At 44.8% G+C, this 18,466-nt stretch overlaps 3 protein-coding genes across 4 annotated transcripts; all 3 read right to left on the bottom strand.

Annotated features, from left to right (window-relative positions):
- Positions 1–1,289: 1,289 nt before the first annotated feature.
- On the bottom strand, positions 1,290–4,644 carry LOC109760334 (wall-associated receptor kinase 5-like). Of its 2 annotated transcripts, XM_073509182.1 has the most exons (4): positions 3,243–4,644; positions 2,971–3,081; positions 1,779–2,599; positions 1,290–1,690 (listed from the first exon to the last, which is right to left on the bottom strand). In XM_073509182.1, the coding sequence occupies exons 1-4, from the start codon at positions 4,120–4,122 to the stop codon at positions 1,682–1,684; spliced, it is 1,821 nt and encodes a 606-aa protein (XP_073365283.1). In that variant the 5' UTR covers positions 4,123–4,644; the 3' UTR covers positions 1,290–1,681. The 2 variants fall into 2 exon arrangements, with proteins under 2 accessions (XP_073365283.1, XP_045089314.1); XM_045233379.2 differs by having other exon boundaries at positions 1,290–2,599; positions 3,243–4,637.
- A 2,363-nt stretch (positions 4,645–7,007) lies between these two features.
- LOC109760338 (putative wall-associated receptor kinase-like 11) lies at positions 7,008–10,897 on the bottom strand. The gene is made up of 3 exons (XM_020319167.2): positions 9,133–10,897; positions 8,883–8,990; positions 7,008–8,416 (listed from the first exon to the last, which is right to left on the bottom strand). Exons 1-3 carry the CDS (start codon positions 10,058–10,060, stop codon positions 7,218–7,220), a joined length of 2,235 nt encoding a protein of 744 aa, XP_020174756.1. The 5' UTR covers positions 10,061–10,897; the 3' UTR covers positions 7,008–7,217.
- Positions 10,898–14,598: 3,701 nt separating this feature from the next.
- On the bottom strand, positions 14,599–17,813 carry LOC109760339 (endo-1,4-beta-xylanase 5-like). Its single transcript, XM_020319169.2, has 4 exons — positions 17,765–17,813; positions 17,599–17,645; positions 16,411–16,633; positions 14,599–16,266 (listed from the first exon to the last, which is right to left on the bottom strand). The coding sequence occupies exons 1-4, from the start codon at positions 17,811–17,813 to the stop codon at positions 14,861–14,863; spliced, it is 1,725 nt and encodes a 574-aa protein (XP_020174758.1). The 3' UTR covers positions 14,599–14,860.
- Between the last annotated feature and the right edge of the window lie 653 nt (positions 17,814–18,466).

Here is an 18,466-nt window from a genome sequence, read left to right on the forward strand (position 1 = left end):
AAAAATAGCCAGAAGAGTTGTCGCCTCTTATCGGTCTGTTGGCCTGAGTTTCCAGGAACTCAGCCAGGTTCAGGGCCAACCAATCAGGCCCCAAAACCTCATGGACAAAGCTCCAAAGAAAATGGGCAGCAGTGCAGGCGAAGAAGATGTGGGTCCCAGACTCTGGGACATCACAAAGAGGGCAAAGCCCATCGCCAGCCCCATGTCGCTTGACCATCTCTGTCCCCAATGGGTGGTGATCACGGAGAAGCTGCCATACAAAATTTTTAATCTTCAATAGGAAGGACGCTTTCCACAAGGGTTTGGTCCATGCAAGTACCGGTGCACGGTATAGAGTACGATATGTCGCCTCGGTCTAAGACTATAAAAAGTTTCACCAAACCTGAAAAAAGGTGAGAGAAAAAGAAGCGGAATTACTTCATGGACCGCGTTTTGCTTTACAACACATGCATGATAGCTAATCCCATGGCCTACTGTTAGTTAGACTTGCCCACGGATTGTACGATGGGCATGTCGTGCAAATTCGGCTAGAAAAGCGTCGTCTGTGTAGCAGTGCTCAAAAAGAAGTATGAGTAGTGAAGATCCTCCCACCAGTCAAAGGCATCTTGACAGGCGTCATTCTCCATATGAACATGTAGCTCACAAGACTTGAAGATTTATGTCCGCGCTCAGGCACGAAGGCGGTGGCTGTAGTGACAATGGTGCCTCATCCCCACACTCCGACGCAGAGATGTCCACGATGACCATGGCAATGTCATGTAGAATGAGGACGACATCTCGGTGCGGACTTGATAACATTGCGCCTTCGGCTATCGAGCTCCTTCATCCTTGGTGCATCGGATCTTCACTATGCATTGTTGTTTTCATCAACGGAAGTGCTTGCAACAAAGCATTTCACAAGTTTGTATTGAACTGATCTCTCAAGATATATGCAATATAAATTGGACGTTTGAATGGGAAGTATTTAGCGGATGCACATTCCTTGATCGTCAACATATGTTCTCGCAAACTTTTGAACTTCAGTGTTAAGAACCAGATATTTTAACCGTAGAAATTGTAACTGATTTAGTTGTATTTACTTTCACATACTTAATTCTTCATGACTACATGACTCATTAGCACAGGAAATACACGCATGGCTAAAAAAAACTCGACCAACCAGGACTAGTCCTTGGTGACATTTTTTCTAAAGAAAGACGAGCACCAACCGAGCATAGGCTGAGCCATGAACACAGCTCAGGGGGCTCTGTGCATTTCATAGCTAGCCAAATGGTCAACGACCAGTCCTCTGGAAATACACACATGGTTATAATTCAGAGTTCACAATTTACAAATGATTTACAGTTTAGTTCCCAAGCTAATAATAGTAACCGCAACACTTCACCACATAAGTAAAATCATCTAGGAATTTCAGATGATTGGATGAACTCTTTTTCCAAGCTGTACAGTCTAGTTCCTTCATCGCCTTTGTTTCCCTTGTATGACTGATCGTTGATAGCATTCTGGTTCACCCTTGTAATCGGAGAATCGAGATGGACCTTTGAGTTATGCACATCTTCAAGTGTTGTCTCCACTTGCCTCATTGTAGGCCTTTCTTCACCTTTTAAACTTAAGCATGCTTCTGCGAGTCTTGCAACCACCTCAGCATCTTGAGCCCCTCCTTCCTCAATGATTTGTGAGTCTAGAATATCTAACAAGCGGTTGTCTCTAATAAGTGACACAAAATGTGATGCTAGGCTTGTTCCTTCTGATGAATGAGAAGAAAAAACTGGTGTCACCTTTGTCAGTAGCTCTGCAAGGATGACACCAAAGCTATAGACGTCACTCTTCTCCGTGAGTCGACTAGTGTAGTAGTATTCAGGATCAAGGTAACCATAAGTTCCTTGGACAGCTGTGAGTATTCCTGTTTCATCTATTGCAATTGACCTTGAAGCTCCAAAATCAGATACTTTTGCTGTTAAAGTATCAGTAAGTAGTACATTTGCACATTTGATATCTCTATGGTACACTGATATGGAAGCAGCAGAGTGTAGATATGCAATGGCCCTTGCAGTTTCCAGTGCAATCCTCAACCTATCTTTCCATGATAGATGGTTCTCACTTTGGCCATGGAGATAAAAGGCGAGAGTTCCATTTGATATGAACTCATAAACAAGTAGAGGAACTTCTGCCTCGAGGCAGCAGCCAAAGAGCTTCACCACATTCCTATGGTTTGTCTGGGAAAGTATGACAACCTCGTTTATGAACTGGTCGATTTCCCTTTGAACGACAATTTTAGCCTTTTTGATGGCCACAACATGTTGGTCAGATAAGATGCCTTTATAAACCGTGCCATGGCCACCACCGCCAAGGATGCGATTATGGTCAAATTTGTTGGTTGCTTGCTCTAGCTCTTCCAAGCTGAATATTCTTGTTCTTTCAGCTATATCTTTGCTTGAAGAGATTAACTGTTGGAGGAGCAGTCCATGGTTTTTCTTGAAGAAGTTTTGTCTTGACTTCTTGACTCTTTGTTGTTTGAGCTTATTGGTGATTTTGGCAACGCCCAGAAGTGAAAACAGTAGGCCAAAACCAGCACTAATTGCAATTACGGTGATTAAACCTGTAGAAAAATGAAAATAAGGATCGATAGTACATGATATGTCGTATGAATTTCAAATACTTAGGCTGCTATTTTCAATTGAAAGTTTGAAACTACTGGGCTATACTTTGGTTCAGTTCAGTGGTCGGATGGTTTAGTATTATGAAGCACATAACATTATGTACTTTTTTTTCTCTTTCCGTTGTCTTCAATTTCTGAATGGTCAACCTATGATGGTTTCAGTATTAGTACATCTCATTTCAAAGCAGAAGAATGCATTACTATTGTTTCTGTAGCCGCTAGTACTACACAATGGATAACTACCATAATTCAATGGTCCTTAATTATCACTAAGCAAAGCTCAATATCAAGTGAAATAGTTGTATTTGTACCTGGGAGACTGCTGCTGCTTTTCTTTGCTGAGCATCGATATGTCCCTAGCATATTGATGCATACTCCGTGCTGGCATGGATAAACATCTGGCCGCTGGCACTCATCAATATCTGAAAGGGAGAAAACAGAGTTGAAACAGAGGTGTTGTATACATCAAACAGACATAGCTTTGCTTGTTGACATGTAATGGTCTAGTTTGCAGAAATTACAGCTCAAGCCAAAAATATATGATATCATACAGTGAACGCAAAGACATGTAGGGAAGGAATACCTTGGCATCCATCGGCAATGTACGGATTGCCCTCATATCCTCGGGAACAGTTGCATCGTATTCGGCGATGATTGTTATCAACCTTATAGGTAAAGCTGTTTGAGCTTTGGCATCTAAATTTAGAATGCAATGACCACTCTAACACTGCCGGAACACTTTGGATGCCGCAATGCTGACACATTGGAACAGGATCGAGCTCAATATTCTTCTGAAATATGCTGAACCAGGCCTTATCAACTATGAACGCAGCTGTATGTTTCAAAGATGTTGTAACTGTATATTGCTGAACGGCCATATGTGTGACTTGAACGCGATAGGAAGTGAGGTCCCAGGATATGGGTGCACGGCAACGCCCGATGCCTGAACACATAGGGCTGCTGATATCCTCCACGCTGTCCACACACATGGAGGCGCAGGTGCTGATGTTGCCGACAGCTGTGCCATATGGAATGAGCTGGGCAACAATGTTGCAACCGTAGGCCACAAACCAGTTGTATCGGCTCGACACCGTGAAGGGGCTGGTGGCTGGTGGCCCGGACCATGTGCCGTTGAAGTCAGGAGAGACCGACTGGAAAACATTGCTATCGATCCGCACTATGCCCTCGGGCAAGGAGATACCAAGCACCTCCATGCCATCTCCGAAGAACAGCTTTGTTCTGTGCTGCTTCTGGCAGGTGAGATCAAAGCCCTCATAGAAGCAACCTTCGCCGATGCCGAAAGGGTACGGCACGGCAATGTCGCTGCAACTATCCGGGCAGCCGGGCAAGGCTATTGGGGCTTCTGCCAGTGCTGCCACCAGGAGCTGAAGCACGACTGCTCCGATGGTGCCAACCGCTGCTCGAATGGATGAAGAGCTCGGAATCGTCATCCCAGAGAGCATAGCTACTCGTCCCTTTTCTTGTTTGTGTTTAGATGGCTTAGCGCTCTTGCCTTGTGATTAGGTTCTTAAGTGCTGGCAGACTGGTACCCATTCTCCGGTTGACTTCAAAGTCCATTCCAGGATATCAGAAAGCAACAGCACACCTACCGGTGGACTGACTTTACTAAGAAATGCGGATCAGTTTACCCGTCAAGGAAAGTTTCAAACAGGGAAGAAGAAATTTCTCCAAATCGCTAAGGTGTCTGAATTCTAATGTGAAATTATTGTGTTACAAGGGGACGAATTTAAGACTGTTCTTATGGAGTATGTTGAGTAACCTGCGTTGAGCAATTCATCGAACAGCTCGCCTGCATGGCCAAGAAGCTGAAATGAAGTGACAAGGGCGCGACTCGCCGTTGATTCCGATCCCCAGCAACTACTTTGTGACGAAGTTAGAAGATGTGGACTGACCTGCGAGTGGACGACCCTCTGCACAGCTGCGGCCACCCACCAAGGCGTCCGCGTGCCCGCACCTTCGCCTCGATTTTTCTCTCGACTCTGGACTGTTGTTTCTTTATTCAATCAAAGGGGTCTGGACTGGACTCTGCTACCCCATCTTCGGAGAAGGCATTACCACATATGACCCCAAAACATAGCATAGCCTACTTACGTTGAAACTTTTACTTAAAAATTTGAAATTGCTTCCTCCTTATTTTGAAATTGCTTACTCCTTAAAAATTTGAAGCTGCGGGCACCCACCAAGGCGTCCGCGTGCCCGCACCTTCGCCTCCCATATTAATTGTCGATGAAACAGATGTACGTAGACGTATTTTGATGCTAATATACCCGTCCATCTCAGCGACAATTAATATGTAACGGAGGGAGTATGAAATATAATGATTTTTGAATTGAACATCCATAAATAGGTGCCCATAATTTATTCATTTTATAAAAAACACAATAACTTGTGAATTGAGCGTGCCAATTTTGAACCATTTAACATTTTGGTTTTGGTAACAAGATCTTTAAAATTACATCCTACTTTGATACATTTTCTTGGTTGTTCTTTCACGTCTTTTTGCGGCGAAGGTGTCATGATTTGCGTAGTCGGTAATAGACGTATTTGAAATAGTGGGTAATAGTTCCCAGCAAAAACAAAATAGTGGGTATTAGAGGTAACTCTCTCTCTCTCTCTCTCTCTCTCTCTCTCTCTCTCTCATTGAATAGAGGCAACATTTGTAAATAATATTATCCCAAATTTCACACATGCGGTGAACTATATAATAATGTAACTAATGGAAAAGACGAATTTGTCATGCTACTTTAACCTATATGTATTATTATTTTTGCATGGAACTTTTGCTCACTTTCAACCAAATTGGACGTTTTAAATCTAAAATTAGGTATATGTTTGTCTTCATATTCAGCAAGTATGATATGTTTTCTCTAGGGTCAGGGCATCTCCAACGCGTACCCCCAAACCATCTGGACCAAGCTGTCCGAACATCGCAAGTCATCCAACGGTGTCCCGGATTTGTCCGCAGATCAGTCCGGGCGTTCGTTTCCCGCAAACTGGAAGCAAACTAGGGGGCTTTGTAGGAGTCTGGACACTCGCCACATAGGACTCCGACATGCCTGGTCCACTTTGTTTCCGCGACAAAACCCCCTTTTCTCCACCCTCTCCGCTACCATCTCGCTGCTCTCCACTGCAATTCCTGCCATTTTCGCCGCCGCCGCCGCCGCATGGACTCGTACGGAAAGCTTCCGGAGACGGCGGAGGTGGATGATCCGAAGAAGGCGGACGCCCAAAACATGAACTCGGCGCCATGGCAAGCCCGCCGCCTAATAAAGAAGGCAAAAAGAAAGGCGGCAGGATCCACGATCAAGGTGTAGGGGGCGGCGGGACCGTGTCAAGCGATCTAACATGAAGGAGAAAAAGAAGATCGGGAGGTTTAACATCTTAATGGCAGTGACCAAGAAGAAGCTCAAACTCGAGGAGAGGATAGTTGAGCTCGCAGCCTCTTCGGAGGATACGAAGATGTTGACTGAACGAGCTAGATAAGAATACAGTGATGATCATGCGCGCCGTCCGTGTCAAGATATTGAAGCGCTTCGCGGCCGAGCTAGAGACGGCCAAGAAGGAGCCAGATGAGGAGGAGGTGGCGGCGGCAAGTGAGCACTGACTTGGGATCCTTGTGCAAAAAAAAAAAAATATGCTAAATCTGGTGCAAAGTGAAACACACTCATGCGAAACTTGGTGCACAGTGACTCTGCCTGTCCCTCCATATCAAGAGGCAACAAAGCCTTCGATGTTTCATCTGAAAAATGTCTGGAATGACCCGAGGAAGCTCACAATCTGAAAAATGTTTGTTGTCCTCCGCGCGGGGCCTACCAGTCTGGTCATGAGAAACATAAATGCCTAAATGGCTAAATCCATTGTAGGCTGGTAAAGTCTGCATTTGGCCGCTATTCCGCGATTTCTAGCTACAGACACGTCTGATCTCGACCATGTATCCACCCGGTGTCAACTTAGCTATATTGCAAAATAAATTTTACTCCCTGTCTTGAGGCCTGGACTTGTCAATCAACCTGACCTTCCTCGGCACAACAACAGCAACAACAGCAAAAAGGGTAAATGGACCGATGTGGGGTGAGTAACAACTTACAGTGGTGTAGCAGATTTGATTTGTCATATTAATCAACTTATTGCAATGCAAATTTGCTTTGCCTTCTCATCAATCAAACTGCTTGCAACATAGAATTTCACAAGTTAGTTCAGTGCTGTCAAAACCAATGATGCAAATTCGGGACTTGAATGGGGAGCGTTTACAATATGTACATTCGTGGGGCCATCAACATATATATGGTCTCGCAAACTTTCGGAATTCAGTGTGGCAAACTGCATGTTTAATAGAAACAGTTACTGAAATCGTTTTATTTACTTCTGCACATTTGGTCCTGCCTGACCCAATATCATACAAAATACACATATGGTTACAGTCAAGAGTTACTAATTTACATTCGGATGTTGTTTCCAAAAAAGAATTTGCATTTCGTTTGCACTATGGCACCCAAACCAACAATACTAGTTGACACATTTTACCATGCAAGTAAACTCATCTAGGAATTTCAGATGATTGGATGAACTCCTTTTCCAAGCTGTACAATCTAGTTCCTTCTTCGCCTTTGTTGCCCTTCCATGGCAGGTCTTTTAGAGAAGTCTGGCTCACTCTTATTGTCTGAGAATTGAGACGGACCTTTGAACTCTGCACATCTTCAAGTACTGTCTCTACTTGCCTCATCGTAGGTCTGTCTTCACCTTTTAAGATTAAACAAGCTTGTGCAAGTCTTGCAACCACTTCAGCATCTTCAGCTCCTTCATGAACAATTCGTGTATCTAGAATATCTGACAGCCGATATTCGCTCATTAGTGATACAAAGTGTGATGCTAGGCTTGTGGCTTCTGATGAATGAGAAGAAAAAACTGGTGTAACCCCTGTCAGTAGCTCTGCTAGGATGACACCAAAGCTGTAAACATCACTCTTCTCCGTCAATCGACTAGTGTAGTAGTATTCAGGATCAAGGTAACCATAGGTTCCTTGGACAACTGTAAGTATTCCTGTCTGGTCTATTGCAATTGACCTCGAAGCTCCAAAATCTGATACTTTTGCTGTCAAAGTATCAGTAAGTAGTATATTGGCGCACTTGATATCTCTATGGTATACTGATACGGAAGCAGCAGAGTGTAGATATGCAATAGCCCTTGCAGTTTCCAGTGCAATCCTCAATCGATCTTTCCATGATAAATGGTTATCACTTTGACCATGGAGATGACAAGAGAGAGTTCCATTCGATATGAACTCATAAACTAGTAGAGGAACTTCTGTCTCGAGGCAGCAACCAAAGAGCTTCACCACGTTCCTATGGTTTGTCTGTGAAAGTATAACAACCTCATTTATAAACTGGTCGATTTCCCTCTGCACAACAATATTGGCCTTCTTGATGGCCACGACACGTTGGTCAGATAAGATGCCTTTATACACCGTGCCATGCCCACCGCCGCCAAGGATCCGATTATGGTCAAATTTGTTGGTTGCTTGCTCTAGCTCTTCTAAGCTGAAAATCTTCATCTTTTCGGCTATATCTTTGTTCGAAGAGATTAACTGTTGTAGAAGAAGTCCATGGTTTTTCTTAAAGATTTTTTGTCTGAACTTCTTGGCTCTTCGTTTCCTAAGTTTTTTGGTGACTTGGGCAACACCTAGGAGTGAAAACAGTAGGCCAAAACCAGCACCAATTGCTATTATGGTAATTAGACCTGCGGAAAGCAAACGTAAGAACGATAGAACAGTATATGTTGTTTTCACTTCAAGAAATCAAGCTGCTGTGCCAAATCTGTTTCAGACTACTCAACTATATAAAAAAAATCTCAGGAATATGAATATCTACTCGACCACTCATATTGAAAATACTTTATAGTTGTTCTTTTTCTTTCTTCTTGTTATCCATGTCTGAATGATCTACAACCCTACTAATGATTTGAGTTAGCATTAGAGATAACTAACTGCAAACTGAAGATTAAGCAACTAGGTCCTAGCGCAGTATTCAAAAAAATAAGTTTCTAGTAAAACTTAACTGTATTTTAGTTCAGGGACAAAAACTAAACTCACAATAGTTGAGGAACAAAAAATGAACTTTTCTATTTGTAATTATCACCAACGAAAGCCTTATACCAAGTGTGTGTGTGTGTGTGTGTGTTAATATTCAAGTGAGTGTTTTTGTACCTGGTAAGCTGATGATTCTTTTCTTTGCTGAGCATCGGTATGTCCCTGGCATATTGATGCAGGTCCCATTGCAGGGATAAACATCTGGTTGTAGGCACTCATCGATATCTGAAGGGGAAAAACACACCGTTGGAAAGCAGGGGGTTTATACATCAAATGGAAAAAACTAAGGTAGGACATGCATGTTCTTTAGTAATGCTAGAACTACTGCAACTACGTAAGAACACAGCAGAAAGTACTAGTAAGATACCTTGGCACCCATTAGTGATGTAAGGGTTGCCCTCGTATCCTTGAGAACAGTTGCACCGTCTTTTTTCATAATCTCCAAAAACGAAATAGCTATCGCTGTTCAAGCTTAAACATCTAAATTCGGAAGAATTGGGCCTGACAGACAACGGCAACATGTCCTTGTTGCCGATCAAATCCAACCACCACTCCAACACTGCCGGTACACTCTCAACCATGGTTTTCTCATATGAATGGGTGAAGTTGACCATCATCTCATTTTCATTTCTGCTGAACCAGTCCTGATCAACAATGAACACATACACACCTGTGTATGACGAGAAGTCAGGTGTCAACGCAGCAAGTGGTGTAACTTGGATGCCATAGGATGGCAGCTCCCACACGATAGATGCGCGGCAGCGGCCAATACCCGAGCACGATGTACCAGTGAAGTTCTGGTGGTCGTCCAGGCAAGCAGCGGCACAGGTGCTGGCCTGGCTCCCGTCCTGAGTATGGAGCCCGCTCGGATGGCCGAGCTTAGCTACGATGTTGCATCCAATGGCCACAAACCAGTTCCACGCGCTTGATACCGAGAAGGGCCAGGTTACTGCAGGGCCGGACCATGAGCCGTTGAACTCAGAGAAGCTTGATCGCAAAACCTTGCTCCGGATCCGCACCGTGCCATCAGTCAAGGAGATGCCAAGCACTTCCACTCCATCACCCAAGAACAGCCTTGGTGGGTACTGCATCTCGTCACAGGTGAGACCAAAGCCCTCGTGGAAGCAGCCTTTGCTGATGCCGAAAGGGTACGGCACGGTAATGTGGCCGCAGCTTTCGGGGCAGCCGGGCAAGGCTATTGGCCCTGCTGCCAGTGCCACCACCAGGAGCTGAAACATGAGTGCTCCAATGGTGCCAATCGACGCTCGACGGGAAGAAGGGATCGAAATCGTCATCTCTCTAAGCGTACGAGTTGAACACAGCTATTCTTGTATCTGTTTGAACTTTGAAGCTAACAACGAACATAGGTTCTTAACTACCAGCTGGCTGGTACCCCTTGTCGGTTGATTTCAAAGTCCAATGAGGGCAGCTAGTCATGACCCTATTTCAAAGTCCAACGAGGCAACCGAACTGACTAAAGCATGACGGACTGGTTGATATATATACTTCCAAGAAAGTTTCAATCAGGATAGGTTTTGTGCAGCGAGACGTCGGCTTGTCGACTATCGCTTGTATGCCATCTTCTCTTCCTTAATGTATAAGGCACGCAACTCTCTTGCGTGTTCTTGAAAAAAAAAAAGGATAGGTTCTGTGTAGGTAAGAGGAAATTTCAAAGCAAAACTAGTCATGGCCCTATTTAAGACACGTGTATATGTCAAGTTCCAATTCGCTGAGATGGTTGAACTGATTTTTTTTCCTTTTCAGTTTTGAGATAGCTGAGCACATTTAGCACGTGGTGACTGAACTTTCTAATGTGACATTCTTGTGTTGCAAGAGAACCTGATGCTGAAATTTCTCTTTTAAGAGTTGAGACTATTTTATACGGAGTACATTACTAATCCGCATGGAGCATTTCATCGAACAGATCGCCTGCAAGCCGAAATGAACTAAGAACGGTGGACTGTTCGCCGTTGATTCCGATCCCCATGGAGCAGCAGCCACTTCGGGAAGAATTTAGAAGAGGTGGACTGACCTGCGAGTACACGACCCCTCTGCACAGCTGCGCCGCCGGCCACCTGCCAGGCGTCCGCGTGCCCGCACCTTTCGACTCGTTCTCTCTCTCTCTCTCTCTGTGCATATATATATCTTCTATCTTGACGACGAGTGGGGATATCCTATTTGACGCATTTGGCGGAGGTTCGCAGAGGCGAGAGACGCGGAGAGCTCAGTGGGCCGGCACCCATTTAGCGGTTAGCGTGGCTATCGGGTGGTTTTCTCCCGGTTTTGAGAACCCTTCTAGAAGGTTTCCCGAACTGGTTTTTCTTGTTCCTGTTGTTTTTCGAATCTGGTTTTTTTTGCGGGCAGTTTCGAGGCTGGTTTTCATTCATTTTTTTCTGTTTCGGTTTTCCCTTTCTGTTTCTTTTTTTGTTTTTATTTTTTCTGTGTTCTTTCTTCTTCTATTTTCCGTTTTTTTGAAAAATTCGCAAATTTATAAATGTCCAGAATTCAAAATTGTTCCCCAATTTGAAAATACTTTCGGGATTTTCAAAAAAATGATCGTGTTTCCAAAAAAAAATGTTCACAAATTCTAGAAAATGTTCATGTTTTAGAAAATGTTCGAATTTTTTTAAAAAAATTGCATATTCAAAATGTTCCTAAAGGTAAAAAATGTCACATTTTCAAAAAATGTTCGCAAATTTCATAACAAATTCACGTTTTTCAAGATAGTGTTTACAATTTGGAAAATGTTCGCACTTTTAGAACAATGTTTGCGCTTTCAAAACAATGTTCGGCTTTTCTGAAAAATGTTCATGCAATCAAAACAATGTTTGTAATTTTCAAAAATGTTCGCATAATTCAAAAAATGTTCATTTTTTTGAAAAAATACATGTTTTAGAAATTGTTCCCAAATTTCAAGAAATGTTTGCGTATTCAAAAAATTTGTAAATTTGAAAAATGTTCGTAAATTTTCAAAAGATATTCGTAAATTTCATACAAATTCACGTTTTCCAAGATAATGTTCACAATTTGGAAAATGTTCGTCTTTTTGAAAAATGTTTGTGCTTTCAAAACAATGTTTGTCTTTGTGCAAAATGTTTGCGCTTTCAAAATAATGTTCATCTTTTCTGAAAAATGTTCGTGCAAACAAAACAATGTTTGCAATTTTCAAAAATGTTCGCACAATACAAAAAATATTCATTTTTTTCAAAAATGTTTGTGTCTTCAGAAAAACATTATGCTTTTGAAACATTTCAAATATACTATTTCGAAGTGTTCGTGCTTTCAAAAACAACTCGAAATTTGAAGTGTTCGGTTAAAAAAAATGCAATGGCTACAGTACTCATACAGTGTGGTTTTGCTTGCGTGTCCATATGAATATCTAGTTGTTAAACAGCTGCGCTGCGTATATCAACCCAAAGTTTGTGTTGTCTGTTGGTTAACGTAGCGCGCGCTAACACTGGAGGTCTCGTGTTCGATTCCGTGCAACCGCTCGCATTTTTGCTTTTGTTATTTTCGATTCTGCGATACAGTGCACTCTGGGCCGGCCCATTTCAGACCCCCCTGGTTTGCTCGACATTCTGCCGCATAACGCGACACATAGGAGCTCCCGATATCCTCTCTTTTTTTTAGAAGAACGAGTGGGGGAGCCATTAGTTAACGAGCGCTCCTTCGGGAGCCTCGCAACGATCAGCGCTCAGCCATTCGCCACGTGTCGCGTTCTGGGCGCTCCCTTTGGATTTTGTTTTTTTATTTTCCCGCACGCGTTTTCGGCTATTTAAACGGTTTTTTTCTGATTTTTTTTAGGTTTTGGTTTTCCACCGGTCTTCCTTAGCTTTTCGACCAAAATTTTTTTATGAAAAAAAAATATTTTTTGCGTGAAAAGACGCGTTTTTTTCCTTTCACGAGAGTCACGGTTTTCCTTTCGCGAGAGGCACGGTTTTGGTTTCGCGAGAGTCACGACCGTGCATCTCGGAAACGGAAAAGAAAAACACGTTTTCATTTTTTTCTTTCGCGAGAGTCACGGTTTTGCTTCCGCGAGAGGCACGGTTGTGCTTTCGCGAGAGTCACGGCCGTGCCTCTCGGAAACGAAAAAAACGCGTTTTCTGTTTTTTTTTCCTTTCGCGAGAGTCACGGTTTTTCTTCCGCGAGAGGCACGGTTGTGCTTTCGCGAGAGTCACGGCCGTGCCTCTCGGAAACGGAAAAAACGGGTTTTTTGTTTTTTTTCCTTTCGCGAGAGTCACGGTTTTGATTCCGCGAGAGGCACGGGTGTGCTTTCGCGAGAGTCACGGCCGTGCCTCCTCGGAAACGGAAAAAAAACGCGTTTTCTCTTTTTTTTCTTTCCGCGAGAGTCACGGTTTTCCTTCCGCGAGAGGCACTGTTGTGATTTCGTGAGAGGCACGGGCGTGCCTCTTTCGGAAAGGGAAAAAACCCGTGCTCCCGGTTCGGTTTTTTCATCTGTTTTTTATGGCCGGTTTTTTCGTTAAAAAAATTCGTCAAAACCTATCAACATGGGATCTAGTTTTGAAAATCTCGACGCGAGGAATCCAACGGTGAAAGTGGTTTGAGATTTGGACGCACGGTTTAAGAGATAAAACGTTTTGAATAAACGAATCTACGGGAAAACACCCAGATTGTGACAAGTGGCGCGTTGGGGAGTTGGAGTGAGCTTTGCAACGAGTACTCCTCAACTAGTGATTTCGACGAGTGAGGATATCAATCGATGACCTGGGGCAGCCTGTTTCGCAGCCTGTTTTTTTTTGCATAAATCTAATATAAGAAATTCAATACTAGAAGCAAATAAAGCACACGTGGTAAGCTTAGGCATGCAAGTTCACGAGGTAATTAGTACTTTTTATAACAACTACTAGCACTTCAAAAAAAATTCCAGTTAACAAACCAATATCAAAGTACCATAGGCGTCTTAACTAAGTAACTAAGAGTTCATCGGCTTGAAGATATTTGACTGGACCTTATTTCTCAATAAGATCTAAAACAACCATCATCAGAAAGTTGTTGTTCCTGTTGTTCCTTATCGTGATGATCACTGTTGTGCCAACCGTTAGTCATCATCTCTTTTCCTTCAGGAATTCCTGCCAGCCGACCTCATAGAACAATATGCGGCCGTCTGTGTCCGTCTTGTGTCGAACGCTGGTGACAGGACCTGCTGCTCCAAGGCGTACTCCAGCCATGCCAGCAGCAGAGATGTCCTCGGCAAAAATCATCTTCATAGGTAATTTCTATGATCCCATGATTAAAAGCAAAATAGAGCACGCAATGTTAGACATCTTGCCATATAGTGTTATGAAAAAAAAAGATACAAAACATAGCATGTTGTGTTTCACGATGTCTGGATAGTGGGCGACACCATCAGGGATCCACGGCCCTGGCCGTGACCTCCACCAAGTCCGCGACAAGCACGCGCACCTCACTGGACGCCTTCGGCGGCCTTTCCGCTTTCTGAGTTTTTCCTCCTTTGCGGCCTTCGCTTTAACGATGTGATTTTTTTCCACGTCGCCAAGTTGATCTTCCGGGCGAGGGTGATGCTTGGATCCTCCTGCACCTCCACCACCTCCAACTCTGGCATGCTATTGTTCGGTTTCACGCGTCAGCAGCGAGAAGGAAGAAGAGAATGGGAGAAAAGGGCGGGAATTAGGTGGAGAGTGGCGGGATGGAAGAAGAGAGTGTGGATTTTTGTCGTGGAAACAGGGCGGACAACTACAAAAGCGCGGACTTCGCCTTCCTTTTGTGTAGGCCATGGATGTAAGAGTTTGACGTGCCTCGTGTCCGGACTCATGCACCACCCCCCCCCCCCCCCCCTAAGAGCGTAGTGATCTAAATAATTATATATATTTTTACGGTGGGAGTAGGTTTTCAATATTCATGACGACAGGATATGACATTGTCTACAACTCGGTTCGACGACAATTCATTGCCATTTCGCTGCTTGACGTGCTGAGGGTAGCAAGAAGAGGCAGGATAACAACACAAAATCTTATCAGAGACGGGCAGCAGTGGTGCATGCCACTCTCTCCCTCTAATAATTCTTCTAAAGAATTAGACAGCTACGTATTGCGTATGTGTCTGAATTCTGATCCCTACACCTTGATGTTTATGGCATGCTCCAACGCAGACGACGACGCGTCCACCGTCAAAGTGTGCGCCATGGGCGACTCCAGCGACGGGTGAGTCACCGTGAACTTGTACTCGCCATGGACGAGGTCCAGCTCGGCCACGCCGTCGGCGTCAGTGGTGGCGGCCACGGGGTGCGTCTTCCACTCGGCGATGAGCTTGTCGACGACGTTGCCGGTGGGGAGATTAGTGAAGTTGTTGTCCGTGAGGCACATGACCCAGCAGCCGTGCTTGTGCCAGGCCGCCCAGAGCACCATGCCCTCCACGTTGGGGTGGCCGTATCCTTCCCTCAGCACGTCCTCCAGGTACTCCGCCTGGTACGGCCCCGTCTTGGGCGAGACGTCGATCTCGGTGAGCCAGATGGGGACCTTGAGCTGCGCCAGCATGTCCAGCGTCGCCCTCATGTACGGGATGTTGGGCGTCTCGAAGTGGCTCTCGAGCCCGACGGCGAGCTTGATGCCGGCGTTGCCGGGGTAGGAGCGGATCTGCTCCATCTTGGCGGCGTACTTGCTGGCCATGGCGGTCAGGTCCAAGGCCCACTCCAGCGTGCCGTACTCGTTCATGAACAGCGTCGCGTTCGCGTCGATCTTGGCCACCTCCCCGTACAGCTCCGCCGACACGTTGGCGCCCAGCCGCCCCTCGTAGAACTGCCCGTGGAGGTTCTCGTTCACCACGTCCCACGCGATCACCTTGCCGGCGTACCGCGTCACCACGGAGCTCAGCCGCTTCTGCATGGCCGCCTTGAGCTCGTCGGCGCCCAGCGGGTTCACCCACGCCATCTGCGTGTTGTTGGTGTCCCAGAACACGTTGTGCCCGCGCACCTTGATGCCGTGCCTCTGGGCGAGGGCCAGCATGGCGTCCGGCACGCTGTAGTTCTCCTGGTTCCGCTTCCACTCGGTGCTGTACCACTTCATCGCGTTCTCGAAGCTGGCCACGGTGAACCGCGACGTGAACCACTTCTCGTAGGCCGGGATGTTCAGGATCTCCGCCGTCATGGCGTTGCCCAGCGGGAACCCGGGCCGGAGCAGCTTCAAGCTCAGCTCCGCGTTCGCCAGCGGGTTGCCGTCGGCGCCCCGGGCGACCACCTTGACGGCGCTCTTGCGGGCCTTGGCGGCCGACAGACTGGTGTGGTTCTTCCACTCGGCGAAGGTGAAGGGCTGGAGGGACACGCTGTCCACCAGAATGTCCACCGTAGCACCATCCGCCTCGAAGAAGAACTCGGCTGGCCCGGATGAATAAGCGGTCATGCCGCCCTTGAGCATGCTCCAGCAGCCGGCCTTGGCCACGACGGCGCCGCCGCCGATGTACGCGCCGTTGGGGGCCTTGAAGATCGCCTTCACCACCGCCGTGCCGGACGAAACCTGCAACCATGCTGCATATGCGTGCATGGAGCCATCCATATATATATATATGGTCACAAGTTCAGATTCAGAACTGCAGATATATACTATACAGTATGGAGTAGTACTTTCTGTTGTGGGTGATAACCAGTTGATAAAAGGATTGTAGTACGTACCTGACAGGGAGTAGTGGTGGTTAGTCTTCAAGTGGATCTTTTGATAGACGCCACGCGACGGCTGGTCCTTGTTCTTGGCGTCGGCGAACTTGTTGCCGGACTGCGAGCTGTTCACGGCGGCCTTCACGCCCGGCGGAACCAGCCAGCCCATCAACCCGCTGTCGAACTCGCTGTTCTGCAAAATGCCGCCTTTGTACAGAGATCTCATCGGGCTGCTCAAGCACTGGATAACACAGAAACAGGCACAAGATTAATCCTGATCATCATGTGATTAATCCTGATCCTGATTCTGATGCTAAGCTGCAATTCTTTCCTTTTTTGGGGGGCAATTCAGTATTTCCTTTCAAGATCTTGTAGGGAATGTTGATGCAATTCAGCATTTACTTGATATATGATCTTTTCATCAGTTTTGGAAATCAGTAGTTTCAGTTTCGGAAAGGCTTTAGACATATGCTAAATCCAACAATTTTTATGGCAATTAATATTGATGCGAGGATGACAAAATTTAGTTGCAAGCACAGCAATTTCCTGGGAAAAAATAAACTGAAGCGGATTTGTCATGCTCATCAACTAAACTTGTCATCCTCCGCGAACACAACTTGTCATGAAAAACGTTCCGCGGAAAAAGAAGAAAAAAGAGATTTGGTCATATCTTCTACTCTATTAGGTAATATCATGAACGGATATTACAAATTTACAATGGACTATGGTAATAATTTAGTATTAGAAAGAAAACGTGGCTCAAGAGCTGGTATGGTGTTTTCTTAGTTTACGGCTTCCGTCCATTTCTACAAACAAGTCTATAGGTTGAACTACACTCCAGTACATACGATCTATGAATGTTGGTCCAGAACGTCGGTAACCTATAGGGTTTTAACACGATGTACTTCCATGCTACTAGAACAAATGTTTACCGTCACCGTGTCAATCAATCTCATTCATTTAATTTGCTTGTAGGTAAAAAGGACACATTTCGAGCTTGGTATATTCTGTAAGGCAACATGTCAGTTTAAAAGTTATCAGCAAATTTCCGTTTTGTCTATGGAATCACCTTTCTCAGCTGATTAATTTTCTCTTTTGTCATGCCAAACGAAATGACTTAAAAGAAGGAAAACAAATCCAATATCTTTCTTTGGAGTAACAAATCCAATCCAATATCCATTTGGGCAGAGGAAAGCCAGTACTTGCCTCGAGGCTCGCCGTATGATCGTAGGGAACCGACTGGACCATCCACCCTACATACATGAACATCAAATGGGAAAACAGATTACAGATCCACCGCATAAACCCCAAGAACCTTCTCGGAACCGGAATTACAAACTGGAATGAGAAAGATAAAGTGGAGAAATCTAACCTTCAAACAGGGAAATGGATAGCAGAAAGATGAATATTAATCTCCCCATGGCGACCACCAGTGTACTCCAGAAAGATGAATATTACGTATGTTCCTTCTTCTACTGAACTGGGGAGAGATGGTTCAGTTGATGGAGATGGCGAGGTGAATATATATAGGCAAAGGGTAACTGATTTGTTCTCGAGAAGAACAAGGTGGCGTGTTTGCTAGCTTCTCAGATCCTTGACTCAAGCGAAAGACAAGGCAGGAGGAGCAACAGCAGTGCATTATGTGTGGAGGCAGTTAAATCTTGCTATTTATGGCCTTGTTAATTACCCCATCCCATATGAACGCATGCACAGATGGATCAAGTCCAGATCTTTTAATCCCCGCAAAGAATTCCAAATCTTTTGCTACACACAAAAAATCGACACAAATGCAAATGATTAATGTCAATTAAAATTGATCCAATAATAGGTAGTAGTATAGTATTGGGAATATTTAGCGTATAAATACTCGGTATCGTACTTTGGAGAATAATAGAAAGTAAATTTCAGAAGATTGATAGCTAATCAACTCAATATCAAATTTTGGAAAGTAATACTGATATTCAATTGAATCAGAAATCCAATATCCTTGATGTCTTATTAGTAGATTATCTCTTTGCTAGTTTTGAATGATCGTGGCTAGCTCGATCACCGCTTTGATTACCGCCTGAGAAAT

Source organism: Aegilops tauschii, chromosome 2, assembly GCF_002575655.3.
Source record: "Aegilops tauschii subsp. strangulata cultivar AL8/78 chromosome 2, Aet v6.0, whole genome shotgun sequence".
Classification (NCBI taxonomy): Eukaryota; Viridiplantae; Streptophyta; class Magnoliopsida; order Poales; family Poaceae; genus Aegilops; species Aegilops tauschii.

What these genes read in the sequence shown, in the direction of transcription:
- LOC109760339 (XM_020319169.2), bottom strand. Translation starts at nt 17,813, where the DNA reads ATGGGGAGATTAATATTCATCTTTCTGCTATCCATTTCCCTGTTTGAA. An exon ending in ATCATACGGCGAGCCTCGAG is followed by an intron (nt 16,634 to 17,598) that starts GCAAGTACTGGC and finishes TGTGTTATCCAG; the next exon opens with TGCTTGAGCAGCCCGATGAG. An exon ending in CCACCACTACTCCCTGTCAG is followed by an intron (nt 16,267 to 16,410) that starts GTACGTACTACA and finishes ACGCATATGCAG; the next exon opens with CATGGTTGCAGGTTTCGTCC.
- LOC109760334 (XM_045233379.2), bottom strand. Translation starts at nt 4,122, where the DNA reads ATGCTCTCTGGGATGACGATTCCGAGCTCTTCATCCATTCGAGCAGCG. An exon ending in CATTGCCGATGGATGCCAAG is followed by an intron (nt 3,082 to 3,242) that starts GTATTCCTTCCC and finishes TCTCCCTTTCAG; the next exon opens with ATATTGATGAGTGCCAGCGG. An exon ending in AAGCAGCAGCAGTCTCCCAG is followed by an intron (nt 2,600 to 2,970) that starts GTACAAATACAA and finishes ATTTTTCTACAG; the next exon opens with GTTTAATCACCGTAATTGCA.
- LOC109760338 (XM_020319167.2), bottom strand. Translation starts at nt 10,060, where the DNA reads ATGACGATTTCGATCCCTTCTTCCCGTCGAGCGTCGATTGGCACCATT. An exon ending in CATCACTAATGGGTGCCAAG is followed by an intron (nt 8,991 to 9,132) that starts GTATCTTACTAG and finishes TTTCCCCTTCAG; the next exon opens with ATATCGATGAGTGCCTACAA. An exon ending in AAGAATCATCAGCTTACCAG is followed by an intron (nt 8,417 to 8,882) that starts GTACAAAAACAC and finishes TGCTTTCCGCAG; the next exon opens with GTCTAATTACCATAATAGCA.